Raw genomic sequence first — 27,333 nt, 5'->3', positions numbered from 1 at the left:
TTATAAAGAAAAGACCAGGTTCTTCTAGGAGGAACCAATTTTTTTGATCTAAGGTGCCAAGTCACATGATCCAAACTCACATATCACATATGAGTGCAGTAAATATTTTAATTGAATGAACTAGCACTGGCATATGACAGCTGTTGGCATATATCAGAGCAATTCTGAAATTGTTATGATACATATATATCTCCATGAGCATATAATCCAATATATGCCATTAGGATGCCATAGCAAGCTATCTACTGTGGTCAGGCAATAATGCTATCTGAGAACCTGGAGAAGCAATAAAATAAATAATTTTGCTACAAGCACTTGTCTTTATAGATCTATTCAAATCAAATTCTTAACAAGTCTCACTGTGTTAATGAATTTGGCTCTAAGTGATAGCTTGTTTTTAGTGCTAGAGTCTAAAAATGGAGTTGTTCTTCTCCACCTTGGCTCAGATATTTTTTTGTATCAGTCAAATGCTAAACTTTCTCAAGAAAACTAGGGCTAAAAGGATGATATATTTCCTATGATGCATCTTATTTAATAATATTTGGATAACGTAAAGCAGAACTAGATTTTTTTCTATTTACCTTTACATAGAAAACCATAAAGGCAGGATAAAAATCCAATAAATAAATAAGAAGATACATCCTAAGAAAGATGTATCTAGGAATACATACCCGGTGACACTTACCGATAATGAAAAGGGGCAACGGTAGCCATAATGGGATGGTTGTGCTGTGGCACAGAAGAAAAACTGATGGGTGCTGTATGTAACACAGGTCCCTTATTAAGGCTGCTTGTATCCAGTGAGATTGTTTGAGGATTATCTTCTTGCTTAGATGTTCCATTTTCCTTCCAGTTGGATTCTGAGGCTGATTGACCTTTTGCTGGACAGCTCTGAGGTCTCTTTGTGGTAGATCCATCTGAAGTCTTGGGCATTAATGTCTCATTATATAGATTGAGATATGAAGGGCTCTTCCCTGGAAGATGAGTGGTCTTTGTAGATTCAGCAATTGTGCTGGGTTTTCCAAGGACCTTCATAGCAACAAGACTGCTATTACTTTCACCTTGTTTAGAGGTGTTCTTTACTTTCTCGGTTGTCTGAATAACAGCTTTCTTCACAGTCTTGGTGGTTCTGGAATTGGCTTTTGGTAAGCCCCAGGGGTTACTGTAGCCAGACACCAAACCTGAACCAAGCCCAGAGTCCAACTCCTCTGTCTCACCATGGCTCCCAGATATGTCTGTTTTCTCTGGTCTAGGGTTTGCAGCAGCTGCAGTCTTAATCACAAGCTTCTGTTTCGATCCTTTAGGAGCTCCACAGGTTGAGCTTGCCTGTGCCTTCCCTGTCCTGGGAGATGATATTCTTGGTGAGGAAAATGCTCCCACACAGTTCTGTTTAGGGGGCAGTTTAGGAGATGCTGCCAAAGTATGTATCTTGCTGTGAGATGCAGCTCTGGGAATAGGTATAGAGGAGGCATAATGGCTGCGTCCAGCTGCATTCACATTGGCTGTTCCATTCATCATCAGCAAAACGTGTATGGAGGAAAATCAATCTGAGAAAACATAAATCAGAGAACATTAAGTCTGGCGCGTCAAAGTCAAACCTGTTCAGCACAAGGATGTGTATATCTGCAAGTGAAAATCTTTCCATCCTTTTTAAATTTAGTTTAAATTTTACATTTCCATATTACTTACCATTAAGACAAAAGATTGCTAGCTGCATAACACTGAAATTGCTATTTTTTGTCTACATAATAGTAAAATTAAGCTCACCATCATATATAAAGACAATAAAAATAGTTTTGGAGTGTGCTAAATTTAAACAATATTAAGGCGAGAATAGTCTTTGAAAAAAGCTTTTCAGTAAAAGATGAATTGCTAATAAATATTTGAATTTGAATTATTTCAATAAACAAAGGTCATTTAAATCAAATAAAGTATGGTGTATTGATTTCCTTCAAACTGTCAGTTCAACTATTCTTCAATTTTATAAAAATATCAAGCTTTTCCTGATTTTATACAGTCCATCAAATTAATATAATAGATTTACTCCTATCTGGTTTGATGAAAAACAGCTCAAACATAGTTACTATATCATTTAGCATGATAGATAGAAGATATAAGAAGCTAACACTTCTCTCGGCAACTATTGGTAAACTGCTCCAGTGGTTTATAAGCTGAACTGAATTATGTAAAGAAGTAATATTCCATTTGGGTAACAGCATGCTAAATCTGGTTTCTTTATGATCATACTAAATAAATATGAGGGAATCAGTTCTTGAAAATAGCAAGACTATTACTATGTGTAGATAATTTACAATTAGATTCATAGTCTAATACCTGTGGAGACTTAATAATTCAAGTCCTAACCAAGGACCTATGAATTATTAAGGAATTATTATCTGTTCACAACAATGTGAGATCATAGCTGCCAATTCTTTAGCTGGTGTGGGCCTTCATTTGCATCAAGTTCTTCCCAAGAACCTAGAAAGTTGTAATATATTGGTATAATATATGTGTGGATCCAAGCAGTGTGGCCTGTGCAATGACAGAATATTTGTCAATGTGCAGATTGTATAGGTGCTGTACAAGATATTTTGGTATGGCACCCACTGTGCTGATAACCACCAGGACCTCTATGGTGAATTTATGCCCTCATCTATCAGTTTCAATGTTCAGACCTTGATACTTGTGATTGTCTCCTATTCTACTATATCCTGGTGTTTCCATACCATTTATGCAGATTTTCCTCTTTTCAATCAGTTGCGAAATTGATAGGTTCAGTAATGGTTATAATCAATATGCAGGACTGATTCATATGTTGTAGTCATGCACTATGACAGTTCTCATTCAAGCAGAAGATATTGTACATAAGTACATGCATTTTAAAAAGTAAGAATTGGACAAAGGAAATGGATATTGCATACCTTTATAATAGACCACAAAAGATTCAGCTACAAAGTTTGAAGGATTCGCCATTAATTCTCCATTAATTATTATGTAACGGTCTGATTCTTTTTATCTCTTTCTATATTCTAAAGTATTTTAACCAGCAATTTACCACTGGAAGTCCTGATTAGAGAACCATTTATAAATTTGGACAACACACACTAGCTTATCTTTAATTTCCCATTTTTTTCTTTTTGTTGTGTAAACTTGTTCCACTATTTAAAATTTAATTATATAATACAATGTTAATACGCACTTTATTAGTATGTAATAGTTGTAAACTTTGGCAGCTTCTTTTTTCTTTCATTAGAAAAAGAGACAGAACTAGAGTTTCTCCTTTGCTGCTGCTCGGCTTAAATGCCTGGCCAGCAGAGATTAACAGGCTCAAATCTGCACATAATTTGATTTGTTTCCCAGCTGTTTTTGAATTAGCAAAGGACTATAAAAGTCTTATCATTCTTTAAAAGAAAAATAACTGCACATGTACTGTTGTCAAATTTGCAACAGGGAAGGAAAATACGTTGTCCCCAAACAATAGAAGTGTCAGAAAGAAAGATTTTAGTCTTAAGGTACAAAAGAATTTGGGAAACATATCCAGAATGTGAGATTTTTGCATTCTACATACAGGAAGGAACTACTTTCAAACTAAAGGAAGGAAATAAGATTATTTATAACATGTTATTATGGGAACACTAATGGGAGGGAGGAAATAAACTGTGTTTCTGAGTGGCATCACTAATAAGGAGATGTTCTGAATGTTATGGAAAACAAATATATTACAACTATTTGTTTTATAGACCACTTTTTTCTATGATCTCAAGGCAAAATACACAATGCTTCCTTCTCCCATTTTCTCCTTGATAAAAACCATGTGAGGAAGGTTGGGCTGAGAAGAATGAGTGGCCCCAAATCACTCACAGCCTCCCAAGATGCAACTGAAACTCCATCTTCCTGACCTTACAGAATTAGGATTCGGTTCAAGGTTCTGTTGGACACATGCTTATATTTTATGAATCCCACATGGTTATTCAAGACTTGTTTTATACAATGTTATCATTATATGTTGGCGCTTTACATTATATATAAAGAAACAGATTCTTGCATCAAGGACTTTACACTCTAGAGCTACTTCATAATGTTAATATTGTCAGTGTTTATACATTTTACAATTGATATGAAACACAGCAGTCAAAATGTACTAAGATTTCTATTACTAGCTGTTACCCAATAGAAGGGACACGGTGGCTCAGTGGGTTAGGATGCTGAGCTTGTCGATCAGATGGTCGGCAGTTTGGCGGGTCGAATCCCGAGTGCCGCGTAGCAGAGTGAGCGCCTGTTACTCGTCCCAGCTTCTGCCAACCTAGCAGTTCGCAAGCACGTAAAAATGCAAGTAGAAAAATAGGGACCACTATGGTGGGAAGGTAACAGCGTTCCGTGCACCTTTGGCATCTAGTCATGCCGACCACATGACCACGGAGACATCCTCAGACAAGTGCTGGCTCTTCGGCTTTGAAACGAAGATGAGCACCGGCCCCTAGAGTCGGAAACGACTAGCACGCATGTGCGGGGCAACCTTTACCTTTACCTTTACCTTACCCAATAGATAGAAGTGCACTGACTTCACTATTTCCAATAATATAATATTTTGACAATTTTTACAACTCTGGATAGAACAAAAAGGATGCTTATCAAATTTGCAGATACTATCAAGTTAGGAGGATTGATTTATACCTCAAAGGACAAAACTCATAATCCAATTATCTTGATCAGAACAAAAGGCTGATATACACAGTGACACATATTAGGTCTAGCATAAAGTATGTAGGAAAACAGGGGCAAAATTATGGAAGTTTGGCTAATAGCAGCATATGCCCAAAAATTCTACTAGCCTTAGTAGACTATCACTTGAATATGAACAAGCAATATAGAGCTTCAGCAAAAACATATGCAATCTTAGGCTGCATTAACAGAATAATGGAATTTATAGTATATGATTTGAAAAGAAACTAGATGCTTTAGAGCAGGCATGTCAAACTCGCGACGTCACGTGAGGTATCGGAACTTTTTCCCATTGCCAAAAATGGGATGGGCGCGGTTTCTCCGTGATGCTCCAGCCCGTGGGCCAGCAGTTTGACACCCCTGCTTTAGAGCATGAAGCATCCAATGACAGTAGGTATATCAGTATGCATATTTTATTATTTTATAATTAACACTCCTATGCCATTTTATTCCAACCAACTTACAGCTAGAGCATTGTGCCCAGTTTTGAAAATCATACAGTACTTTTACAAGGGACAAAGAGCAGATTCAAGAAAGAGCTATCAGAGTGATACGTTATCAGGAAACTTAAGTCCAATATGGAACAATTAAAAGAGTTGTTACACCTAATCTGCAAAAGAGAAATGTGAGAAAAGATATAGCAGCACAGGACAAAATAATCTTGTTCTCCATTAAAACTGTAATCAGGACAAGAAGCAAGAGGTCAAATAATTCAGAGTGAATATTAGAATTTCAGAGAGTAAAGCAGGCTCGCAGCAGAATATGACAATGATAGAATCCACTAACTAGAATTTTTCAAATGGAGGTTGGATTAGATTTTACATTAAGCACAGCAAAAAGTATCAACTCCACAGAAATCCATCACCATGTTCAGTAAATAATTATCAGCAAGAGCATCATACTTTCAGTGCAGCTAGAAATAATAATAATAATAATAATAATAATAATAATAATAATAATAATAATAATAATAATAATAATAAGAAGAAGAAGAAGAAGAAGAAGAAGAAGAAGAAGAAGAAGAAGAAGAAGAAGAAGAAGAAGAAGAAGATAGCACCCAGTGTTCGAGTCTGTCCAGAACCTCCTGTATTTTAAGCCTATCTTCTGGAGTATTGGCTATTCCTGCCAGCTTGGTGTCGTCTGCAAATTTGATGAGTTCCCCATCTATCCCCTCATCCAAATTGTTAATGAAGATATTGAAGAGCACTGGGCCCAGAACAGAGCCCTGGGACACCCCACTACACACTTCCTTCCATGTAGATGCAGTTCCATTGAGGACCACACGCTGAGTACGGCCTGTCAGCCAGCTACGAATCCATCTGGTGGTGATGCTATATAACGCACATTTTTCTATCTTATCAAGTAGTAGTTTGTGATCTACTTTATCAAATGCCTTACTGAAGTCCAAGTAAATTATATCTACAGCATTCCTCTGGTCCACTAATTTTGTCACTTGGTCCAAGAATGTGATAAGATTTGTCTGGCATGATCTGTTTTTGACAAACCCATGTTGGCTTTTAGTGATGACTTTGTTTGCATCTAGGTGTTCGCTGATTTGTTGTTTGATTATCTTTTCCAGAATCTTCCCAGGTATTGAGGTCAGGCTGATAGGTCTGTAGTTTCCAGGATCTATTTTTTCCCTTTTTTGAAGATGGGAACTACATCAGCTCTCTTCCAGTCCTCTGGTAGTTCCCCAGAGCTCTAGGATCTTTGAAAAATGTAGTTCAGTGGTTCTGAGATCACATCTGCCAGTTCCTTGAGAACTTTGGGGTGTAATCCATCTGGACTTGTTTTACTTGAGTCAGAGAATTTAAGCTGCCACTAGACAACTTATTTTTCTTTTGTTGTGTTTTGTTGTGTTGTGTTGATCAACATGGCTGCCCTCAGGAATATCTGTCCTGTCACTCATTCTAGTCAAACTTTCTGTATTTCTGTATTTCTGATAACTGACACATGACTGGGGGAACAGTAGATTCACCTCACACTTAACTATCACTCCTCATATGTTGCAATTCTATATGTGCAGGAATGCAAAATTCAAGTTGTATTTCTCACCAGATGTTTGCTGACTAAAACATCCTTCTTTCATACACAAGATCCTGTATTGCCTGCCAAATTGTTACTCTGCAACTGGAAGGCAGACTCACCAAAACTATGCTTATTTATGTCACTAAGATTTAAACATTTCTGGTAATCAAATCCTCCCCACCCTATTAAACTTCTCAAGAGTATGGAATTTATCAATGGCTCCCTAACAACCCAACTATACTGAAGAGAAGAAAAGAAAGAGAACTATTTTCTACATTGTTCTTATTTTCCCTTATCACTATTTCAGACTATTCCTCCAGCTGCTATCTTGGCTCTCAGCTGGTTCCATCTGGAAGGGCAGGAAAGAGAGTTAATTCCTCAGAGGAAGTTTACTCTGGATTTTATTTTAATGTTTTTTTCCCATGATACTTCAAGGACACTATTCTCAGTAGCTCATTTCCATGGGAAGCTGGCACCACCTTGGAAGAACAATTCTGGAGAAGATACATATTACAGAAGCTAGTTTTCACAAATGTCAACATTAGTATCTTCTCCAAAACTGAGAGAAATTGTTATGTCTTGATAGTTCAGGATAATGTATTTATTTATTATTTCAATTTATATGGTGAGCCATCTCAAATCCATGACTTATGAAAATGTTACCAAGTTGGGTAATGAAATGTCTGTAATAAAACAACCAGGTTCAGAGAACACCAAGGACTCCACATCCTGAGCTACATATATTCTCTAATATTGGTACAACAAATTAACAAGAACACTGAACCAGCTTTGCCATACATCCAGATCCCCAAGCAAGCCCGATAACAAAGCCACATCCTTTAAGTCCTTGTGTAATGCCAGCAGGGCTACAGCACTGAACTAATCCTGAGGGATTGTGTTCCAAAGGACTGGTGCCATTTTCAGACTCAGGGAAAAGTTTCTTCAGAAGGTTTTATTTGATTGGGTCTTACTGAGTCAGCATCACAATTCCCACAGAAATAACAATATATTAGCTAATGCTCTATGAAACATTGATTATAGTAGCAAAATTCTTGATATTTTGAAATTCGTGGTATCTGAAACAGAACATCTAGATTCAGTTGCAGTTTTATTCCATATAGCATCAACCTTGTTAACTATGTATTCAAAATGGGCAGTGATTGATATTTATATATGTGTGTGTGAGTGCGTGTGTGCAGTGGTGGGATTAAAATATGTGAAGAACTGGTTCTCTGTGTGGATGCCACTTCCATTCTGGGCCTGGGCAACAAAAAATTAGCTACCAGTTCTGCCAAAGTCGTGCAAATCAGCTGAATGCCACCACTGTGTGTGTGTATATATGTATATGTATATGTATATGTATATGTATATGTATATGTATATGTATATGTATATGTATATGTGTATGTGTATGTATATGTATGTATGTATATGAATAGATGCATGCTTTCTTTTAAGAGCAGGCAACAGAATTTCATTTTTAATGTGGTCCAGTTTGCTCACAATAAAAAATGACAATAGAGGTTATCTTATCCTATCTTATCTTACCTTACTTTACTTTACTTTACCTTACCTTATCAAAATAACAGACTTCAACCAATTTGTTTGTTTAATCTAGCTGTGTAATGAACACCATTTTATACTCCAAACTTTATACTGAGTTCTTCCTCAATAAAATATTGGATATCATTTCATGTGATAGGTCCATTATCTGGCATTATACATTTAAATGCTTTTTCTTATCTATTCATATGGATTTTCTTGATAAAATACAGGATTTTTTAAAAAATGTTAACTTTCTCCCATATAGTATGAAATAATGCCTTTGCTGTGGCCATAAAAGTAATCATCCACCTCCAGCATCTTCCTGTATCACTGATGCCCAAAAGAGAGTCGCATGTGTTTTAATTGGGCAGTTGGGATGACCTTCAATCATAGGATGTACTGGCTGGAAATCTCTACTCTTGGCATGCATTGCCAGTGCATTCCCTTGTTCATCTCACTTAAGAAGACCCCAGCCACAATAAAACAGCATAGTAGGACTTAAGATGGATGTAAACACATAGAAGAAAGTCTTCTAAGAGTCTAAGAATTCCCTTATTTTCCCCTTTCTCCAAAAGAGATGCCAAATGGCACCACTTACCACTCTTTCTCTGAAATGGACTTTCTCTGCACCCAATTTTTGACATCTCTTCTTGCTGTTTAATATTCATTTTTCTCTTTATCTCCATTTATTTCCATGCTTCTATGGCAATGGAGCAATTGTGCCCTTAGATGAGATAGAACAATTTTTGAGAAAAATCTATAAATTGTTATTATGATGGTTGGCTTTGAAGGGGTTTCAAGCTCCACATGCCAGTCTTAATGCTTATTTTTTACCCCACTCCCTACCCAGAGGTCTTAATCTTGAATGAGCAGTATCACAACATGAAGGAAGAGCAACTCTCTAGAGCAACATTGATGCTAATAACAAATGACATTGGGTAACATTCTGTCCAAAGCAACAGCAAGCCTATGCTTGTTATGTACCTTCCCCCATCAATCTACTGAAAAAGAGCCAGCAAGAGACATGCATAAGTACTTTTTATAGTGCAACTATTTATATAAAGTGTTGTGAAAAGAGGTGATGACTAATTTATTTGTTGGTTATGTTAACCCTATTGCCTCCCCTTCTGTGCATCACTGAATGCTCTGTGCTGGAGTTTACAAACATTGAAAGTAATCTCCTATATTAAAGTGCCATTATTTTAAATAAGCAGATAACAAACAGGGGTTCCGTGTGGACCAGACAAATGGTGTGGGTTTTTTTAATCCAGACATTTTGATCTCTTTGGAGCACAAATAGCTAAGAGTTACTATGATTTTATCCACAGACAAAAAGTGTGAAATGAGAGCCAAATTGAGAATGTGTAGGATGCAAATATGGAGATGTTTTTAATATTTTAAAGGTGACACACAGCTGTTAAAATAATGAAAGAAAAGGCAGCAAGCAAACAAGGAACTGTGGATACATATTCTGCCTGCAGTCAGTACTGCATCATTTCCAAAAATTACGAATAACAATAATCAGCACTCTATTTTCTTCTCATCTGGAAAAAGAAACAGAGGGAAGTAGGCAGGCATAGGCTAAATTCTAATAGAAATTCAGTTATCAGAAAGTGCAAAGAGTGAGCTTTTTCATTTTCAGTCACCTACATTGGTAGTGCTGAAAGAACAGCTCCTGTGGGGTATTTTCAAGACATTATCCCAACAGTTAAAGGTGGTGTTTTTTTTCTAAAACCACATTCAAACAATTTGCTGTATGAAATACCTGTTGATATTTCCCAACTTTATCTTTCATAAATTTGAACCTTTTTTATTCCTGTAATGGCTGATGGAGTAATGGGTGTTTCCCAGAATCTACTTTGCATTAGATAAACAAAGAAAAAAAGGAACTAAAATTATTGATGAAACAAATATAATTTTAAAAAGCTTTCATTTATCATAATAATTTCAGTAATGAATCTAAGGAGCTTAAGATAATGGACTGGGACTAGCCCTTGAGCCACTCAATTCTAATAAACTTATTTAAAAAATAAACACAACCTAGACACATGTATATGAGTAGCTTATTCCTGAAACATTTGCTGTCCTTCCAGGCTGTTTGTCACTACTGTGTCCACAATCACAGGTTCAGAAAAATTATTGATTTATGTATGGTAAAATGAATGCAAATGTCCCCTGGAAAGAGAATACATTCCATTCTTAAAAGCTGCTTCTGGTTAAGGGGTTAGTTTGGAAAGCAAGGAAATATGGGATAAAAATCATTTTACATCTTATCTAGGATTTTTAAGGGAAAAAATCAGAGATGAGGAGATGGGAATTAGATGGTTCTTCATGTTCACATTCTCTGGAGCTTAGTGATTTGGAAGCAGAATGAAGCTGCAAAGAATCTTCTTCTGTTCACACAATCCAACCATTTAATTTTTCCCTATGGCTGCATTACTAAGCTCCAAATGAGAAAGTGCAATCTTGGCAAACCCAATAGCAGCTGTTCATGACTTGGTGGAGGTGTTAAACTGCAATCCTGTAATTTCCTGTCATCTGGTTGGGAATTATTGCAATTGTGGCTCAACATCAGTCATATTTCTCAAATATTCCTATGCTCAACAATCTGTGAGTTTGATCACACCATAATATGTCAGTGTGCTGTGCTGAGTTTCCAGCATCTTGGACAAAACTTGGCATATCCATCATTTCATATCTTCACCTCCACCCCTTGATTTGTGGGACAGCTGTGATCTATTTATTTTCATTAACACGGTGCAATTGCTTTCTCTTTTAGTTAATTGGAAGGGGACCAAGTGAGATCAAACCATGGAGCCAATTATCTAGGTCAAGTCTGTATTGGGGAAGGCTTAGCAAATTAGATTTCATTCTCCTAGAAAAGTGTGACCCAGCACTAATAGGGACTCTTGCACAGCAAGTCTTTGCTTTGCTGTTCTGCTGAAAATGTCATTTACTAATTGCATGGCCTATATTGCTGGTAGATAGTTCATGGAGAATAAGATAGAGCAGGGGTGTCAAACTGCTGGCCCGCGGGCTAGAGCGTCACGGAGAAACCGCGCCCATCCCATTTTCGGCAATGGGAAAAAGTTCCGATACGTCACGTGACGTCACAAGTTTGACATGCCTGAGATAGAGCAAAACCACAATGAAGTTTTTCAGTATTTTTCATGCAATGTTTTGTTTTCAACAATAGAAAAATATTTTGAATTAAATTTCTTGCTAAAACTGGGGGGTAGGAGATACAATCTTCACATAATGGAACCTAATCATTTTCACTAGCATAAGAAAGACAAATTAGCACAATATGCAAATTTTACTTTGCAGAAGCTCCATATAAACAATAGCTATGAACATAGACCATGGTTTGATCAGACAGATTAACTGGAAAAATTTAAAGGAAAAAAATGTTTCCAGTATTTCAACCCAAACCGGAGAAAGAGGAACAAATACATTCAAAGAAATTCTCAATTTGCCCATTTTCTTTTGAATTTATGAAATTTCAACAAGTCAGCTGTTTCCTGCAAGCTGCTCTTCATTTGCTTAGTAAGGCTTTAGCACTTGCAGCATTGATCTGTAGTTATTACTTGACTTTAGATATTTTTACTAAATTAATCTTGATTTCATTTTATGTATTTATTGTACAACCTGCACGTGACATTCAGAAAAACCTCCAAAAGGCAACTGGACTTTCTTGGTTTTTTTTTCCTCTTTGAAAATGTTTTACTTCTCCTCCAAGAAGCTTCTTCAGTTCTAACTGATTGGCGGGGAATGGAAGGGGTTATATTCTTTGCAGTCATCTGGTCAGTAGCACTCTGAGGGTTGGTCATTAGCTCTCTGAGATTGAGAGTTTTTTGGATGAGAAGTGAAACATTTTCAAAGAGAAAACCAAGGAAGTCCAGTTGCCTTTTGGAAAAAAGCATCTTTGAAACAACCATGATCGGAGTGATTGAGAATAGACATAGACTTCAGTTCTGTTTGAGCACCATCTGGAATGCTGAATTGTCATTTAAAGAAATGGTGAGATTAGATTGGTGAGACTTCCAATCTACATTTTAGTTCCTTCCTCTTGTGTAGACATGGCCAAAGAAAGAGCCTTGGTGGAGCAGTGGGCTAATGCCTCCTTAAGTAACACCAGCTGCCTGCAATTAGTGCAGATTTGCATCCCACCCAGCTCAAGGTTGACTCAGCTTTCCATCCTTCCAAGGTAGGTAAAATGAGGACCCAGATTGTTGGGGGCAATAAACTGACTTTGTAATAATGCCGCTTGGGGTGTGTGAAAGCCCTAATAAGCAGGCATATACATAGAATGAAGGCTACTGCTAAGTTTGTAAAGCCGCCCTGAGTCTTCGGAGAAGGGCGGGATATAAATGGAATTAAAATAAATAAATAAAAAATAAATCAGATTCAGTCTTTATATTTCTCATCACTCATCAAGAACCAAACTTCTCATTTATTCAAAGCCAATCTGAAACCTTTTACAAGGAGAGTTTTACACAGATGAGCCCTGGGTTACTCTCAGTCAGTATGATAACCAGGATACAGAAAAAGGAAGGCTGCATCAGGAGTCAGACTCACTTTCTGTCACCTCTCACTTCCAGGACTAAGGGAGATCACTATGTTGCATATGGAGACGGGTCTATGACAATTCGCCATGGCCAACTCACCATAGACAACTTGCCATGGCCAACTCGCCACACGAGCTCTCCACAGCCAACTTGCCATGGGACAACTTGCTGCAGAACAAGAGTTACACTAATATCAAATAGATATTATAGTGGAATAGAATCATTAAAGAAAGGATGCAAAAAGAGGGACAGAATGAAATGTGAATGATGAAAATTAAAACATTTTTTATTTATTTTAAATAATTAAACTGAACTGTTAAATTGTCCCATGGCAAACTGTCCCATGGTGAGTAGCCCGTGGCAAATTGTCCCACAGCGAGTTGGCCGTGATGAGTTGGCTATGGCGAGTTCTCCCATTCCGTATGGAGATGACCTTTCTTAGGATGATTTCTCACTTTCAAGGAATGTTACCCAAAAGCAGTCAAGCAAGAAGGCCATATGAATTATTATTAATAGGGTATTTCAGGGCAACAATATTCATTCTAAGCATATATCTAAAGGTAAAGGTAAAGGTTCCCCCGCACATGCGTGCTAGTCGTTTCCGACTCTAGGGGGCGGTGCTCATCTCCGTTTCAAAGCCGAAGAGCCAGCGCTTGTCCGAGGACGTCTCCGTGGTCATGTGGCCGGCATGACTAGATGCCAAAGGCACACGGAACGCTGTTACCTTCCCACCGTAGTGGTCCCTATTTTTCTACTTGCATTTTTATGTGCTTTCGAACTGCTAGGTTGGCAGAAGCTGGGACGAGTAACAGGCGCTCACTCTGCTACGCGGCACTCGGGATTCGACCCGCCAAACTGCCGACCTTCCGATCGACACGTTCAGCGTCCTAACCCACTGAGCCACCACGTCCCTTAAGCATATATCTACCATTAGCCTAATTTAGAAAACCCAAGTAGCTGGTGAGACTTTGGGCTAGTCAGTCTCAAAGGCTGTACTGCAGGGAAAAGGTGGGGGAGAGAGAAAGCTATATATGCCATTTTGAGCTCCTGAAAGGTAGGTAGAATGTAAGTCCAATAAACAAATAATCTCATCTTTTGTTTAAAAATTAGATTTTTCCTAATGAATTTTTTTGTTACTAACTTTATTTTCATATTCTATCTGTTTAACATACTTTATAACGAACTTAATTCTTACATTTGCCTACCTGATTACTTGAGAAGTAGTGTTTTCCTTTCAATGAGTATTAAAGGTTTCAGGTTTTGCAAGTATATCTTCCTGGTTTAAATAACAGATAAATGTTTAAACTTCAGAAACCAGACTTTTTTGGGGGGGAGGAAGCTCCAGTGTAAATAAGCACAAATATTATATAATATGTTAATTTTGTATTGCAATAATTGCAGTAAAAAATATAGTCACACCAACTGAAACTCACTTTCTTACCTATTTCCAAGACCAACATGTAACATTTGTCCTTCCGACAACCTTACTATGCTTGAATAGTAGGAATAGCTCTCCTATTGGCTATTAGACAAGAAAAGAGATGCTTTAATAACAAAGATGATTTGTAGCCTTTAATCAAATCTCAGCTGGTGGCAGCATCACCAGCAAAAAAAGGACATGAAATTTGGAAAGTCAAACTGAACTTTTCCTGGAGGCTGAGCCACATATTTTTATGCAATTCTAGAAATGGTTTGTCATTGCTTTTTTTCAGGATCCTCCATCCCATTTTCTAGTTGAACCAACTTCTCTATAATTTTCAGATAGTAAACATCTAGATACTAATCAAAACTTTTTTAACTTTCTGATATTTGCCAAGGGCAAATTTTATTTCCTTTTTTGAGTGTGTTATGTGATGTTTTCTGTCCTCTGAATCCTAAGACAATGCTGTAAACTCAAAAGGAAGTGGTTTCTTTGCTGCTTTTTGTGGCTGTGCCATGATCAGAACAATCTGCAGGCTGCTAAGTCAGCAATCTTCTTTCTCCATCTCTTCCGTTGTGGGCAGCACTGGGTGTGTGCTGCTTTGGCCCACTTAACAACAGTGCCAATTAAGACCTGGTTTGCTTTCTGGCCTAGCCAACTGGGCAAGTGCCAAGGAGCTTTGACTATTTTCCCAAGGAAGACTGCTATCACCACAGCAACCACTAATTCTATGAATGGAGCTAGGACCCATATCCGTATGCAGCTTGCTATAAATCAGAGAATGTCATAGGCATCTGGAACAAAGGGCAACTGAGGAAACCCAGAAAGGGTATGATAGAGCAGAGGAATGGTGCTTGCAGAGATTTTATGGCAAAGGAAAGAGGCCAGCCTTTCATACTTAAAGCTTAAAATATCCCAAACTGTATGCCTAGCTGAATTTTAAGCCAGTGGATTTCTGTATCTCATAATACACATTTTCATTTTATAAACATAGGAGATTTAGATAGTTAGGCCCTTACTTTTTGGAGATCAATATTGAAAGCCCAGATCCTCAGGCACTCCCAGTGCTTTTTTTGTAAAAGAAAAAGGTGCCGGAACTCAAACATGTCATACAACCCGCCTTGCCTACCCTACAAGGTTCCATCCAAAAAAGGTGCCGGAACTCCGTTCTGAGCGTTCTATGAGAAAAAAAGCCCTGGGCACTCCTGAGACATTTTCTGTGCCCACACAGAGCCCTCTTGGAATACAGCTGTTCAAAACCTGGCAGCCTAGTTTTCCATTATTTTAAAGTAGAATAAACACAAAAAGTATTGCATATGTTGTAAAATGGTTTAAATAGTTTCAAAAAAAATCTGCCCACGCAACCCTGCAAAGCCCAAGAAAGTACAGAAAATCCTACCCATCTCTCTCATGGCTCCACTCAGTAAGTATTGTCATCCCACTCACTGAATCCCAAGTCCTATACAAAAAAGTTGATCTTCGAACCAGAAAGATTTCCTATCTTTTCTGCAGTACATTATAATACCACTACGTAGTTTCTCATCCAGTTTGCATGTCTGGAAACTCTTCCCCATTTCAGCTAAATATGCAAACTATAAAAGCATGGCTCAAAAATCAGTTACATCTTTTCACCCTTGGCCCAAATTCTGGCTTTTGTACTGAATTTTATCTTGCTATGATAAGATTTCTTGGAAACTCAAAGCACTCTTCCCCTCTCTCTTGCTTCTGTAAAACTTCACTTGGCCTAATAAACCGATTGCCTCTTATGGATTATAGATGTATATTTTTCTCATGGCCCGCATGGCTACCATTGCTTTTTCAAATCCTGAGAAACATTCATAGAACACAGATCAGGAAAGATCCCTGAAGGTTATCTACATCTGAACTATGGAAAGGATTTACACCAATATTTAATGTCAGCAGAGAGAAGTTAAAACAGCCTTCCACTACCCACTGCCATTTGGCCATGTTGGTTCCCCCTTACTGCCACACAAACACCAAAACTGGAACCAAGGTGCCAGGTTCATGAGTGGTATCATACTTTATTTCTTAGGTACGTACATATACAATTAATACCAACAATATTAAAGGACCTGGACATAGGAAGGATTTTTCTGACCATCATTTCTCAATGTTCATCACAGCCCCATCTGCTCACAAGTAATCAAATGCAATCCCAACTGAACCCACATAATATATATTCTTTATTTTGTAATGAGAAAGAGCTCACAGAGTCCTTTTTCTCCTAATTTAAGAGTACATCCTTTTCCCGAAAGCTGTAAACAGTGATGACAAACCAAGGAAAGTGAATGAGAGGTCAAAATGAAGAGGGTGTTCCTCTCGGTAAAAGAAAGTCTGTTCCAATCAAATTAGGGTGATCACAGTTACCATATTGGATGTATGAGTTACATTGCATCTTGAACTTCTACGCATAGTATCCCTGGGAATCTACTTAGACTAGGAGTGATTTAGTCAATGGAACTTCACGATGAACCTGTCTTTACACCTGGCTCTCTTTCACATCCAAACCTCAGTCCTTTTTATGGGCTTGGAAATAAACCATTTATGCCAAGTTCTTCTGATGTCATGGAGTAGAAAGACAGGATAACTACTAAGAGAAGGATGGAAGAGCAGTCTTGGAGTAAGTACACTTCCAGACAAACCTTAATATTTTCCTTCCAGTAAAAATAACTTTAAAATACACACTCAGGTATTAGGAGCAAATAGCATTCATAAAAACGACATACATATAGGAGAAAAATTTAATTTAATTTAATTTAATAACATTTATATACCGCCCTTCTCCCTAAGGACTCAGGGCGGTTCACAGGGCAGAATAAAATACCAAATACAAACATTAAAAAAAAGATTAAACAATTGCCCAAGTTAAAACAATAGAAGTACAATTCTAAAAACCCCAAGATAAAATTAAGAGACCAAAGATAAAACAACCCCACCGATCCCCATCAGGCTAGGCCAGCTTGTACAAACAAAAACGTCTTGAGATCGCGACGAAAGGAGCGAAGATCGGGCGCCATCCGGAGCTCTACCGGTAGCTGATTCCACAGCTCCGGAGCGCCCACAGAGAAGGATCTCCCCCTGGGGGCCACCAATCGACATTCTCTGATCGGTGGCACCCTGAGGAGGCCCTCTCTGTGGGAACGCACAGGGCGCAGGGAGCTTGATGCCGGCAGCAGATGTTCCCTAAGGTACTCCGGCCCCATGCCATGGAGGGCTTTAAACACCGTTACCAGTACCTTGAATCTCACCCGGAAGACAACTGGCAACCAATGCAGCTCACGGAGCAGAGGTGTAACGTGGGAGTATCGGGAGACTCCCAACACAACTCTCGCGGCTGCATTCTGTACCAGTTGGAGCTTCCGGGTGGTCCTCAAGGGCAGCCCCATGTAGAGAGCATTGCAGTAGTCCAGACGAGAGGACACGAGCGCATGAGTGACCGTGCACAAATCATCCCGGCTAAGATAGGGCCGCAACTGGCGCACCAGGCGAACCTGGGCGAAGGCCCCCCTAGTCACAGCTCCTATATGGTCTTCCAAGGTGAGCCGTGAATCTAGGAGGACTCCCAAGTTGCGAGCCCTATCTACGGGGGGTAATAGTTCACCCCCCATAGCCAGAGGTGGAATGTCCGAATAGACCCGGGATGAAGGTATGCAAAGCCACTCAGTCTTGTCGGGGTTGAGTTGAAGTCTGTTCCTCCCCATCCAGACCCGAACCGCCTCCAGGCAACGGGACATCACGTTGAGGGCATCACTGGGGTGGTTTGGGGTCGAAAAGAAAAGTTGGGTATCATCAGCGTACTGATGATACCCAACTCCAAAGCCACGAATGATCTCACCCAGCGGTTTCATGTAGATGTTGAACAGGAGAGGCGAGAGGACCGACCCCTGAGGAACTCCACAAATGAGAGACCTCGCGGTCGACCTCTGCCCCCCTGCCAACACTGACTGCGAACGTCCCTGGAGATAGGAGGAGAACCACTGTAAAACTGTGCCTCCCACTCCCAGTCCCCTGAGACGCCGCAGCAAGATACCATGGTCGATGGTATCGAAAGCCGCCGAGAGGTCTAATAGGACTAGAACAGAGGAATGCCCCCTGTCCCGAGCCCTCCAGAGATCATTCACCAGCGCGACCAATGCCGTCTCCGTGCTGTGCCCGGGCCTGAAACCCGATTGGTACGGGTCTAGATAATCCGCTTCATCCAGGACCAGAGGGAGCTGATGCGCCACCACACTCTCAACAACCTTCGCAAGAAAGCGAAGGTTGGAGACAGGACGAAAGTTGTTCAATACAGCTGGGTCCAAGGCAGGCTTCTTGAGGAGAGGCCTCACCACCGCCTCCTTCAAGACGGCGGGGAAGATACCCTCACTCAGAGAAGCCGATATAACTGCCTGGAACCAGCTGCGTGTCCTCTCCCGGGCTGCATAGACCAGCCAGGAAGGGCACGGGTCCAATAAACATGTGGTGGTGCTCAGCCTCCCCATGATCCTGTCCACTTCCTCCGGAGTCACAGAATCAAACTCCTCCCAGGTGATATCGACAAGACCGCCCGTGTCCTGATTGTCAGACTCTGCCCAGTCAGAGTCCAGACCGGTCCGAATCCGAGCGATTTTGTCCGACAGATGTTGGTTAAACTCCTCGGCACGACCCTGCAAGGGATCCTCCCTCACCTCCTGATTTAGGAGGGAGCGAGTCACCCTAAACAGGGCGGCCGGGCGATTATCTGCGGACGCGATAAGGGTGGCGAAGTGGTTAGACCTCGCCTCCCTTATCGCAGCGAGATAAGACCGAATGTAGGCTCTTAGTCGCAATCGGTCGGATTCGGATCGGCTGGACCTCCAACCGCTCTCTAGGCCCCGTCTCCGACGCTTCATCTCCCGGAGCTCCGCAGAGAACCATGGAGCTCGACGGGATCTGCACCGGGTCAGGGGCCGCAGGGGTACAACTCGGTCAAGAGCCTCAGTGGCCGTCCTTTCCCAGGCTTCCACTAAGGCATCTGCCGAGCTGTGAGCAAGGGAGGCAGGTGGGGACCCCAGCGCCGCCTGGAACCTCTGGGGATCCATTAAGCGTCTGGGGCGGTACCATTTAATTGGTTCCAAACACCCACGGCGGGGGGTGGCAAAACGGAAGACCAGCCGCAGGAGATGATGATCGGTCCATGACAGGGGCATAATAATTGGAGAGCCCCCACCAAGATCATCTAACCACCGTCCAGACAAGAAAACTAGGTCAAGGGTGTGGCCTCCTTCATGAGTCGGTCCCAAAATTACTTGCGTCAGGTCCATGGCCGTCATGGAAGCCATGAACTCCCGAGCCAACTCAGATGATCCTCCCAGCGATGGTAGGTTGAAGTCCCCCAAAACTATAAGTTTCGGGAACTCAACCACCAGCCCAGAGAGGACATCGAGCAGCTCAGGCAGGGCTGCTGCTGCGTGACTAGGCGAAAGATACACCAGCAGCAAGCCCAACTGCGCACCAGGGCCGCATCTCAAAAAGAGAGACTCACACCCGACTATCTGGGGAACGGTGGCCTCCCGTGGACACAAGGTCTCCCTCATAACAACAGCCACTCCCCCACCCCTACCCTGAGCCCGAGGCCGGTGCAGCACCCGGAAACCTGGTGGGCAAAGATCAACCAGAGGAATGCCGCCCTCTGGGCCCAACCAAGTTTCCGTGATGCAAGCCAGGTCCGCCTGCTCACCCTCGACCAAGTCACGGACGAGAGGAGCCTTGTTAGCGACCGACCTGGCATTCAAGTACACCAGCCGGAGCTCAGGAGGCTGCACATCCTCACTCCCGGGACCTCGGGGCGGAACCAGAGGGTCGGAGTGCCTCACCGCTTGTAAGCAGCGGAGAGGCCTTCCCTGAGACCGATACGGCCCTCTGTTCCTACACCTGCCGCCATTCCCTATCATCGTGGGGATGGATAGTCCCACGACTGGCCCTGGAGCCCCAGAAGCAGCCGACCCCCGCTCCTCCCCCCCGCGATCCGCCTCAGCACTAGCCTGAACAGAGGTAGTTGGACTGCCCCCCTCGTCCAAACAACCAAGAAAAGAACCCTCCCTCCTCCCTAACCCCCAAAAAAATTTTGACAAAAAACAGACCAAGGACCTCTTATTAGGTTTACGTCGGAGGCCCATAACCGTGCCCAGCCATCTCTCAGGATCCCAATAAATGGGCCCTTCCTCGAGATTGTACTCGGCTGGAAAGGCGGGCCGCCTCCAGGAAGGGGGAGCACCCCTGAGGGCGAGCAAGTCCGTAGAGGAGTACCTAAGACAAGGCATAAGAGCAGTCCAGATATAGGCAGTCCATGGTCAATTAATTTAAGGAGGGACCAAACAGAGAGCAAATAGGTGTCCCGAGCCTCCACCCAGCCACTGCCACTCAGCTGGGTGCCACCCCAGGACAGGCCAACCACCGTCCTCTCACGACAGTTGGAGAGCCTATTCCTGGGGGAATGGTCCGAAACATCCATCCTGGGTACAGCATGTCCCCTAGAGCTCTCACCTCTAGGGGCAGCAGATGTAAGTTCAAGCCACCCTCTCACTGTGGCCAGTACCCAGGGAACTCTGAATCCTTTGGGGACGATATGTGAATGGCAATAAACAACAGTCCGAAGGCAGGGATGAGATAGTATATTACACCATCAAAGTCTGCACTACTAAATGGCCAAATCCTCCGCTGCTCTGCCCTTCGAGAAGATTGATCATGGCCAGTTCTGTAGTCATTGGGGTCTTCCAAATTATCTAATTCTTTTAGGTCCACAAATCCAATGGCACCAACCAAAGTCACAACTGGTGCCACGGAAACCATAGGTCTTTCAAGGGACCACTGGGCTCCACTGGGATCCACCGGAATTAACCGGCTAGCCCAGGAACCTTCGAGGCCACCAACAGCAGTGAAAGTACCAGGCCATCTAGAAAGAGTAAAGCAAGCAGAGGAAGAGACAAGTTGAGTGCAGCTTCGCCGCTGAGCCGCCAGGGCCGCTGCCACCACCGGAGCGCTGCTGCAGACGCCGCCGCCATTGCTGCCGCCGTCAGGACGCTGATGGAACCGAGAATAATCCAGCCCTTCCCGCCGCCGATTGAGAACGGGCCAAAAAGGCTCAGGCGGGAACGGGCAAACGGTCAGGCAGACAACCCAGCAAACAGTCGATGAAAAGGAAGGCCTAGAGCGGCCCTGGAGCAACGCCGCCGCCGCCATCACCATCGCCATCGGGACGAGCCAAGAACGCCGCCGCCGCCACAGCCGAGGGAGACCAAGCCGACCACAGAAGCGGCCCGAAATGGCCCGAAGCACCTCTGCCGAGACCGCTAGCAGCCAGGGACCATCCGAGGACGCCAGCTCCGCCACCGCCGAGGACGCCGCTGCCGAAACCGCCAGCTGCCGAAACTGCCAGGTACCGCGAAAACGGCCCAGAAAACGCCCGAGGCAGCGGGAAGGCGCCGCAAACATCCAGTCCGAGAAAGCAGCAGAGCCGGCAGCAAAACAGCAGTCCAGCAACCTTCACCCTTCAGCTGCCAAATCATTGCCCTCACTATCCCCCCAACCCAGAGGGTGTAAACACCCCTGGGGGGCTCCTAGGACGCCTATCTTCTGAGACTTGCAGAGCTCACCCTAACAGATCCGCCTGCACGTCCGCCATTTTACAATAAATGCTATAGTATCTTAGAATTGAGCGGGGGGCGCCCGGTTGCAGAAAAATGATATATCAAGGCTCAACCTTCCCTTTCATCTCCTAGCACATTAATATTTGTTGCACAGTTGATCCAACCCAGTTCTGATCCCAAACTTAGATAAAGCATTAAGATAGTTGGAGTAAGGACCATTTCCTTTAGGTAACAAAATTAGAACTTGGCTTAATCTGGACTTCCAGATTCTGGACCATGTGCACAGAGTGTCTTTTGAATCCCTTGACATCTCATCTGTCACACTAGCCTGCTCACAACAGTAAATATAAATTACTCAAGAAAAAACTGTTGTTGTGCAACTGGCATAACATGTATTTCATAAACACAGATGTGATCAAGGGAGAAAGCAGTTTTTGAGGGAGAAAAAACTTCTAAATTAGTCCTTGCCTAGGCAACAACCCTGATACTGAGTTTTATAAACCACAAACCTCATACTGCCCTCTTGGTCTTTCAAGGATGTTTCCTAGTACCAAGATTGTTTACTAAAAATCCACACAAACGTCTGTGAATGATTTTCTTAACAGTTCTTTCATGCACTGTATGAGATGGGGATATTGTTACCGTAAGTTAAAAAAAACTGCAAATCAATCAGAACGTATTGCATTTCTAATGAGTTTCAGGAAACATCATCACTAACTCAACCCAGTTTTAGACTTGTTAAAAATTAGAATTTCAATACATTCACTATATATTCAGTAAACCTACGTGTCACCTTCCACTTATAACAATCTACTCAGCAATTGGTTGGCCTCCTAGAAGTTGTTTGTTTTTAATTTCAGTCAGATTCAGGCAGCATATCTAATGTCTGAAATGATGGGAATGGCTGTTTAATAAAGTCTGGAGGCTGTGCATGACTCACAAAGGTGGATATAAAACACAAAAAGAATTAGTTTTACAAGGTCAATCAACTCTATCTTGAAAAGAAGAAGAATTGGGCCCAGAACATTAACTATCATTGTACCCTATGCAAGTGCCTGCTAGACTAAAAGATAAGTACTCCTGGTGTTTAAACTTGAAGCTAAGAGATAATGGCCACATATGGAAAAAATGAAGATCCTTTGGAGGCTCCTAAAGCAGTCAATCTACATAAAAAGATTAGCAACAACTTGTCAGAATTCTGACAGAAGCCAAAGCAAAATAATCTGGTATATAAATGAGTAGATTCTTTCAGCAAGGATCAAGTATATGTGTGATTACCCAGGGCACCGCACAGAAGCAATTCAGTCAGCTGGCAATGTAAACAGTCCTTTAACTGCTGCAAATCTCCCCCCAAAGGCTCCCACATTTGTTGGCAAGCTTTCAACCAAAGCATACACATACACCTTTCAGCCAACTCTGGCTGAAGGAAGTTTCAATACAGCCTGATTAGTATACAAATGTCCTCAAGGCCATAAAAATAACAAACAAAACAAAACAAAACATAAGCTTAATGAGTCCGTTTGAATCTCAGCTTGCCTGAGCAGTTTGCAAAGAGAGAATTCGAAATGCAGTCTAAAGTTGTAAATCAGGAAATCCACGTGGTCAGCCGGTCCAGTAGTCAAGGTGTCCAGGTTTTCCAACAAAGACACATAACAAGAGTAACAATACACAACTTTCCCAAGATTCAATGTTTGTTCCCAACAAAGTCCCCACCCCACAGTGGCTCCTTATATCTCAATCCTCAGGTGTTGCCTTGTGGGGTGGGGTGTGATGCTCTCCTCCTAAGTGAGCCTGCCTGTGTTGTTCCCTCCTCCTCTCCACTCTCCTAGCTCTCAGATCAGGTGGGGGTGGGCCTTGCTCCTCACCTGAATTCTGTCTCCCCTGTTCCAAACCTGAAGGGCCCTGGCCTGCCTCAGCCTATTCTTCCCCACCTCTCCCTGGGCCTTGAAAGGGTCCTGTTCCCACTCCATTTCCTCCTCCGATTCAGCCTCAGACAGAGGCATGACAATATGAAAGAATCAAACACTGGTATGGTGATCTCTGAACCAGCAGGAAGAAAGCCTTTGGATCAATCACAAATCACTGAAAACTTTCGATTTCCAGGGAAGAATGTAGAGCCAACAACTGTGGCTAAAAACAATGGACGATGAGTAGATTAGCTTTGACTCCTTTGACTCTCTTTAGACAAAGAGAGGATGTGAGATCACTCAAGCTGTGCTCCATATTGTTGTTTCGCAGAAGGAGACTGCAAAGCAGCAGTTTCTGAAGGGAGAACCAGGAGCCAAGAAGGGAGAAGCAGGAGCCATGGTAATATGCCATGTTGCTCCAGGTGTAATTGGAGCCTTCAAAGAACATTAAGTTCACACTTTTTTTACTGATTGCTTTTCAAAAATTAGCTATTAACTACTTGAAATAGACAGATCCCTTCAAAATGACAATGCTGGAAACACCAAGTAAGTGTCTTCTATTCTTAATATACATAAAATAGCTCTAATATTTTAAAATGCACAGCAAAAAAACAAACCAAAGTTTTGGCTATAGACATTTTTAAACAGATTAAGTTCTCTAAAAATGTTGAAATATTTTATTTTGAATATTACAATTTTAAAATTGATTCTAAAGAATTTTTTTTGGTGGGAAGCAAAAATTATTTTTGATATTACAGACATAAAAAGAGACATAACGACATGCAACTTTATAATGGCATTCAGAGACATTTTCGAGCAATTGCACTCTCAAAAAATTTTGAGAATGTGAACAAGAATTAATTAGTAGACACACAGAAAAAAAACACAAATTGGATGAGGTTATAAAAAAGAAAAAGGAAATAAGAATAATAATTCCAGAGAGTAATTGGAATAATTTCTTCTTTCTGGACTTATAAAAGAGGCTTTTTAAAGTTTTGAAGAGATTGGAGACAAGGATCAATAACCATCTAAATGGATTAAAAAGCAAAAAATTTAAGAAGGAACACAAAGTTGGTTTATTTGATCAGGGGGGGGTGATGGAGAAAGGCCTCTGCCGCCGCTGTGCAATAGCTGCATCTGCTGCTAGAGGTGCTTTCCTCGGTCCCCTTCGTGGCTCTGCTCACATGGGCATGGGAGAGTTATATCAAGCCTGTTGGCATGGGCACTCCAAAGACCACATTGCCGTTGTCCAGCCCTGGTATAACTCTCCCATGCCTGTGTTGGCAGAGCTGTGAAGGGGACTGAGGAAAGCACCTCCAGAGGTGGACATGACTGTTGTGCAGCAGCAGCAGAGGCCTTTCACCTTCACTCCCCCCTGGCTCCAAATGGGAAGCAGACAGCACAAGGCAGGTGATGGAGGAGGAGGAGAAGGCTGTCACCAGGCAGATGATCTGCAGGGCGGGGTGAAGCAGGGCTGGCAGGGACCAAAGAAAGCTCCTCCAGTGGCAGACGTGGCTGTTGCATAGCAGCGGTGGAGACTTTTCGCCATCACTCCACCCCCCGGCTCTGAAATGGTGGAGTGGGTCCATTTAAGGGGACTGAGCCTCCCCTTGCCCATCCTCCATAACATGGCAGTCTGTCTTGGGGAAGGAGTGAAAGGGAAGTGGTGGGCGGGGACCAGGTGTGGGGCATGTGGGGCAGCTCCAAACCTCTGCCACCTGTCTTGCCTCACCTCGTAGTGATGGCACTGGCCCGCTGGACAGGGGTGGCCACCTCCCTCTGCCTGCCAAATACCCACCGAAGCCATGCAGTCTCCCAGTCCTTTGGCTGCCCCTGTCTGTTTGTGCTGCTCTCCTCTCATGAAGGGCATGTTCTGCCGGCACTGCCGCTGCCTCCTGAGTGTCTGTCCTGGGAATCTCTGTAAGCCCCTTGCAGCCACAAGCAACCAGATGGTGGGATAGAGTGGGTGGGCAGCCATATGGCATGTCCAGCAGGGGCCAGGCCAGTGGTAGCAGTGCTGCCACTCACCTGCGCTATACGGGCTTCAACAGGCCAGAAACTGAACAGAAGATAGAGTTTGGTAAAGCTTTAGAAACAAGCCAAATTGGCCCACTTTAACACGTCTGTCCTGGTTAACTCCAATAATAATACAGGAGATTCAAAATGACAGAGCACAATTTACGAGTACAATTTATGAGCACAATTTACAACAGTATAGTTTCTAGAGATGGTATCTGGGGCAAGACTAAATTTGCACAAGAAATAGTTTATCTCAGAATATTTTGTCAGCCAGCAATGCCTCCTGCATCCTGCTATTCTTCAGATGTACTCAGTAAAAGTACCCCAAGGACAGCCGATCAGGGAAGTCAGGATTAGTGTCTTTCAACAATATCTAAATTAAGAACAAGAGTTATCCTTGAAATTATTTCTCTAAACACTGACATTTTCCCAGTTTCACTCTGCTTTGCAAATTAACTACTACAAATCTAGAATGGTGACTCTGTGGTTGCAAAACATGATTTAGTCTACATGGAGCATGTTGTGTGAAACCAGATTATAAACTTTGTTACTAAGTAACTAACTTTATTACTAAGTTTATAAACTTTGGTTATAAACCATATGGCAGTTTACAGCTAAACCTGTTGTGCAAAACCGGAATTAGTCTACATGGTGCAACAAACCATCACTTTCCACAGCAAGTAGACACAATGTGTTTCTTAAAGTTGTTTAATTGAAAATTGTGACGACTTGCTTAGAAACTTTTTATATACCTTATGCTAATGTATAACAGTTTGGGCATGCTATAAATAATAGAAAACCCTGCTAGAAGAGCATGTTCTGTTCTATATCAAGAAATAAAAGTATGAACATAAAAGTGATGAAATTCTAGGAGCTGTGAATATATACATACAGAGATACAAATGTTTGAACAAAAGCATTTGGGAAAGATTTTGGAGAATAGATGTTAATAATGCTCCAGGGAATCTCTCAACTGAACTGGGGCATCATAAACTTTCATTTGGAACAGTACAGGCCTGGCTCGTCTTACACTTTTTGGCTGTTTTATTTCACACAGAAAACATCGCACCTACAGCCGCTCTACGAATTACTTGGGCAACTCACTTTGGCGGGCCTGGGAGGAACCGTCAATCTTCTTTCCTTCCAACGGGCTTCCCTACCTGGCTCCACGTGAGGGCAAAGAACCACCCCAAGCCGAGCTCTTTCAGGCTGGTCTGCCTCTCCCAGCTTAGTGCTTTCCAGCACCTGCTGGCTGTGGATTAGGGAAGTTGAAGTCCACTTTATATCTGGCAGAAGGAAGGCCCTCAATTGGGGAAAGCTAGGCAGCAAGCCCTATTCAATACCTGACTCCTGTCACCTACTCCCACTGCCCTTGTTGAATTGGGGCCAAGGGGACAAAGCCCAGAGATCCCTTCCTGTCTCTTACGCACCAAGCCCCTGTGGTATCTCCTGCCCTCTCCCTTCGCCCCAGCTTGCTCACTCACTCAGGGCATTGT

At 42.1% G+C, this 27,333-nt stretch overlaps 1 protein-coding gene across 1 annotated transcript in view; it reads right to left on the bottom strand.

The window, feature by feature from the left end:
• Positions 1-27,333, bottom strand: part of NAV1 (neuron navigator 1) — a 257,735-nt gene that overhangs the window by 201,471 nt on the left and 28,931 nt on the right. Inside the window, exon 2 of the mRNA XM_081322449.1 lies at positions 686-1,547. Within this exon, the coding sequence (XP_081178575.1) occupies positions 686-1,518 (833 nt within the window). The 5' untranslated portion in view covers positions 1,519-1,547. The remainder of the gene's footprint in view (positions 1-685; positions 1,548-27,333) is intronic.

Source organism: Vipera berus, assembly GCF_964194415.1.
Source record: "Vipera berus genome assembly, chromosome: 3".
Lineage (NCBI taxonomy): Eukaryota > Metazoa > Chordata > Lepidosauria > Squamata > Viperidae > Vipera > Vipera berus.
Note: the sequence above shows the minus strand (reverse complement) of the source record. Positions and strands in the feature narration are given on the sequence as shown.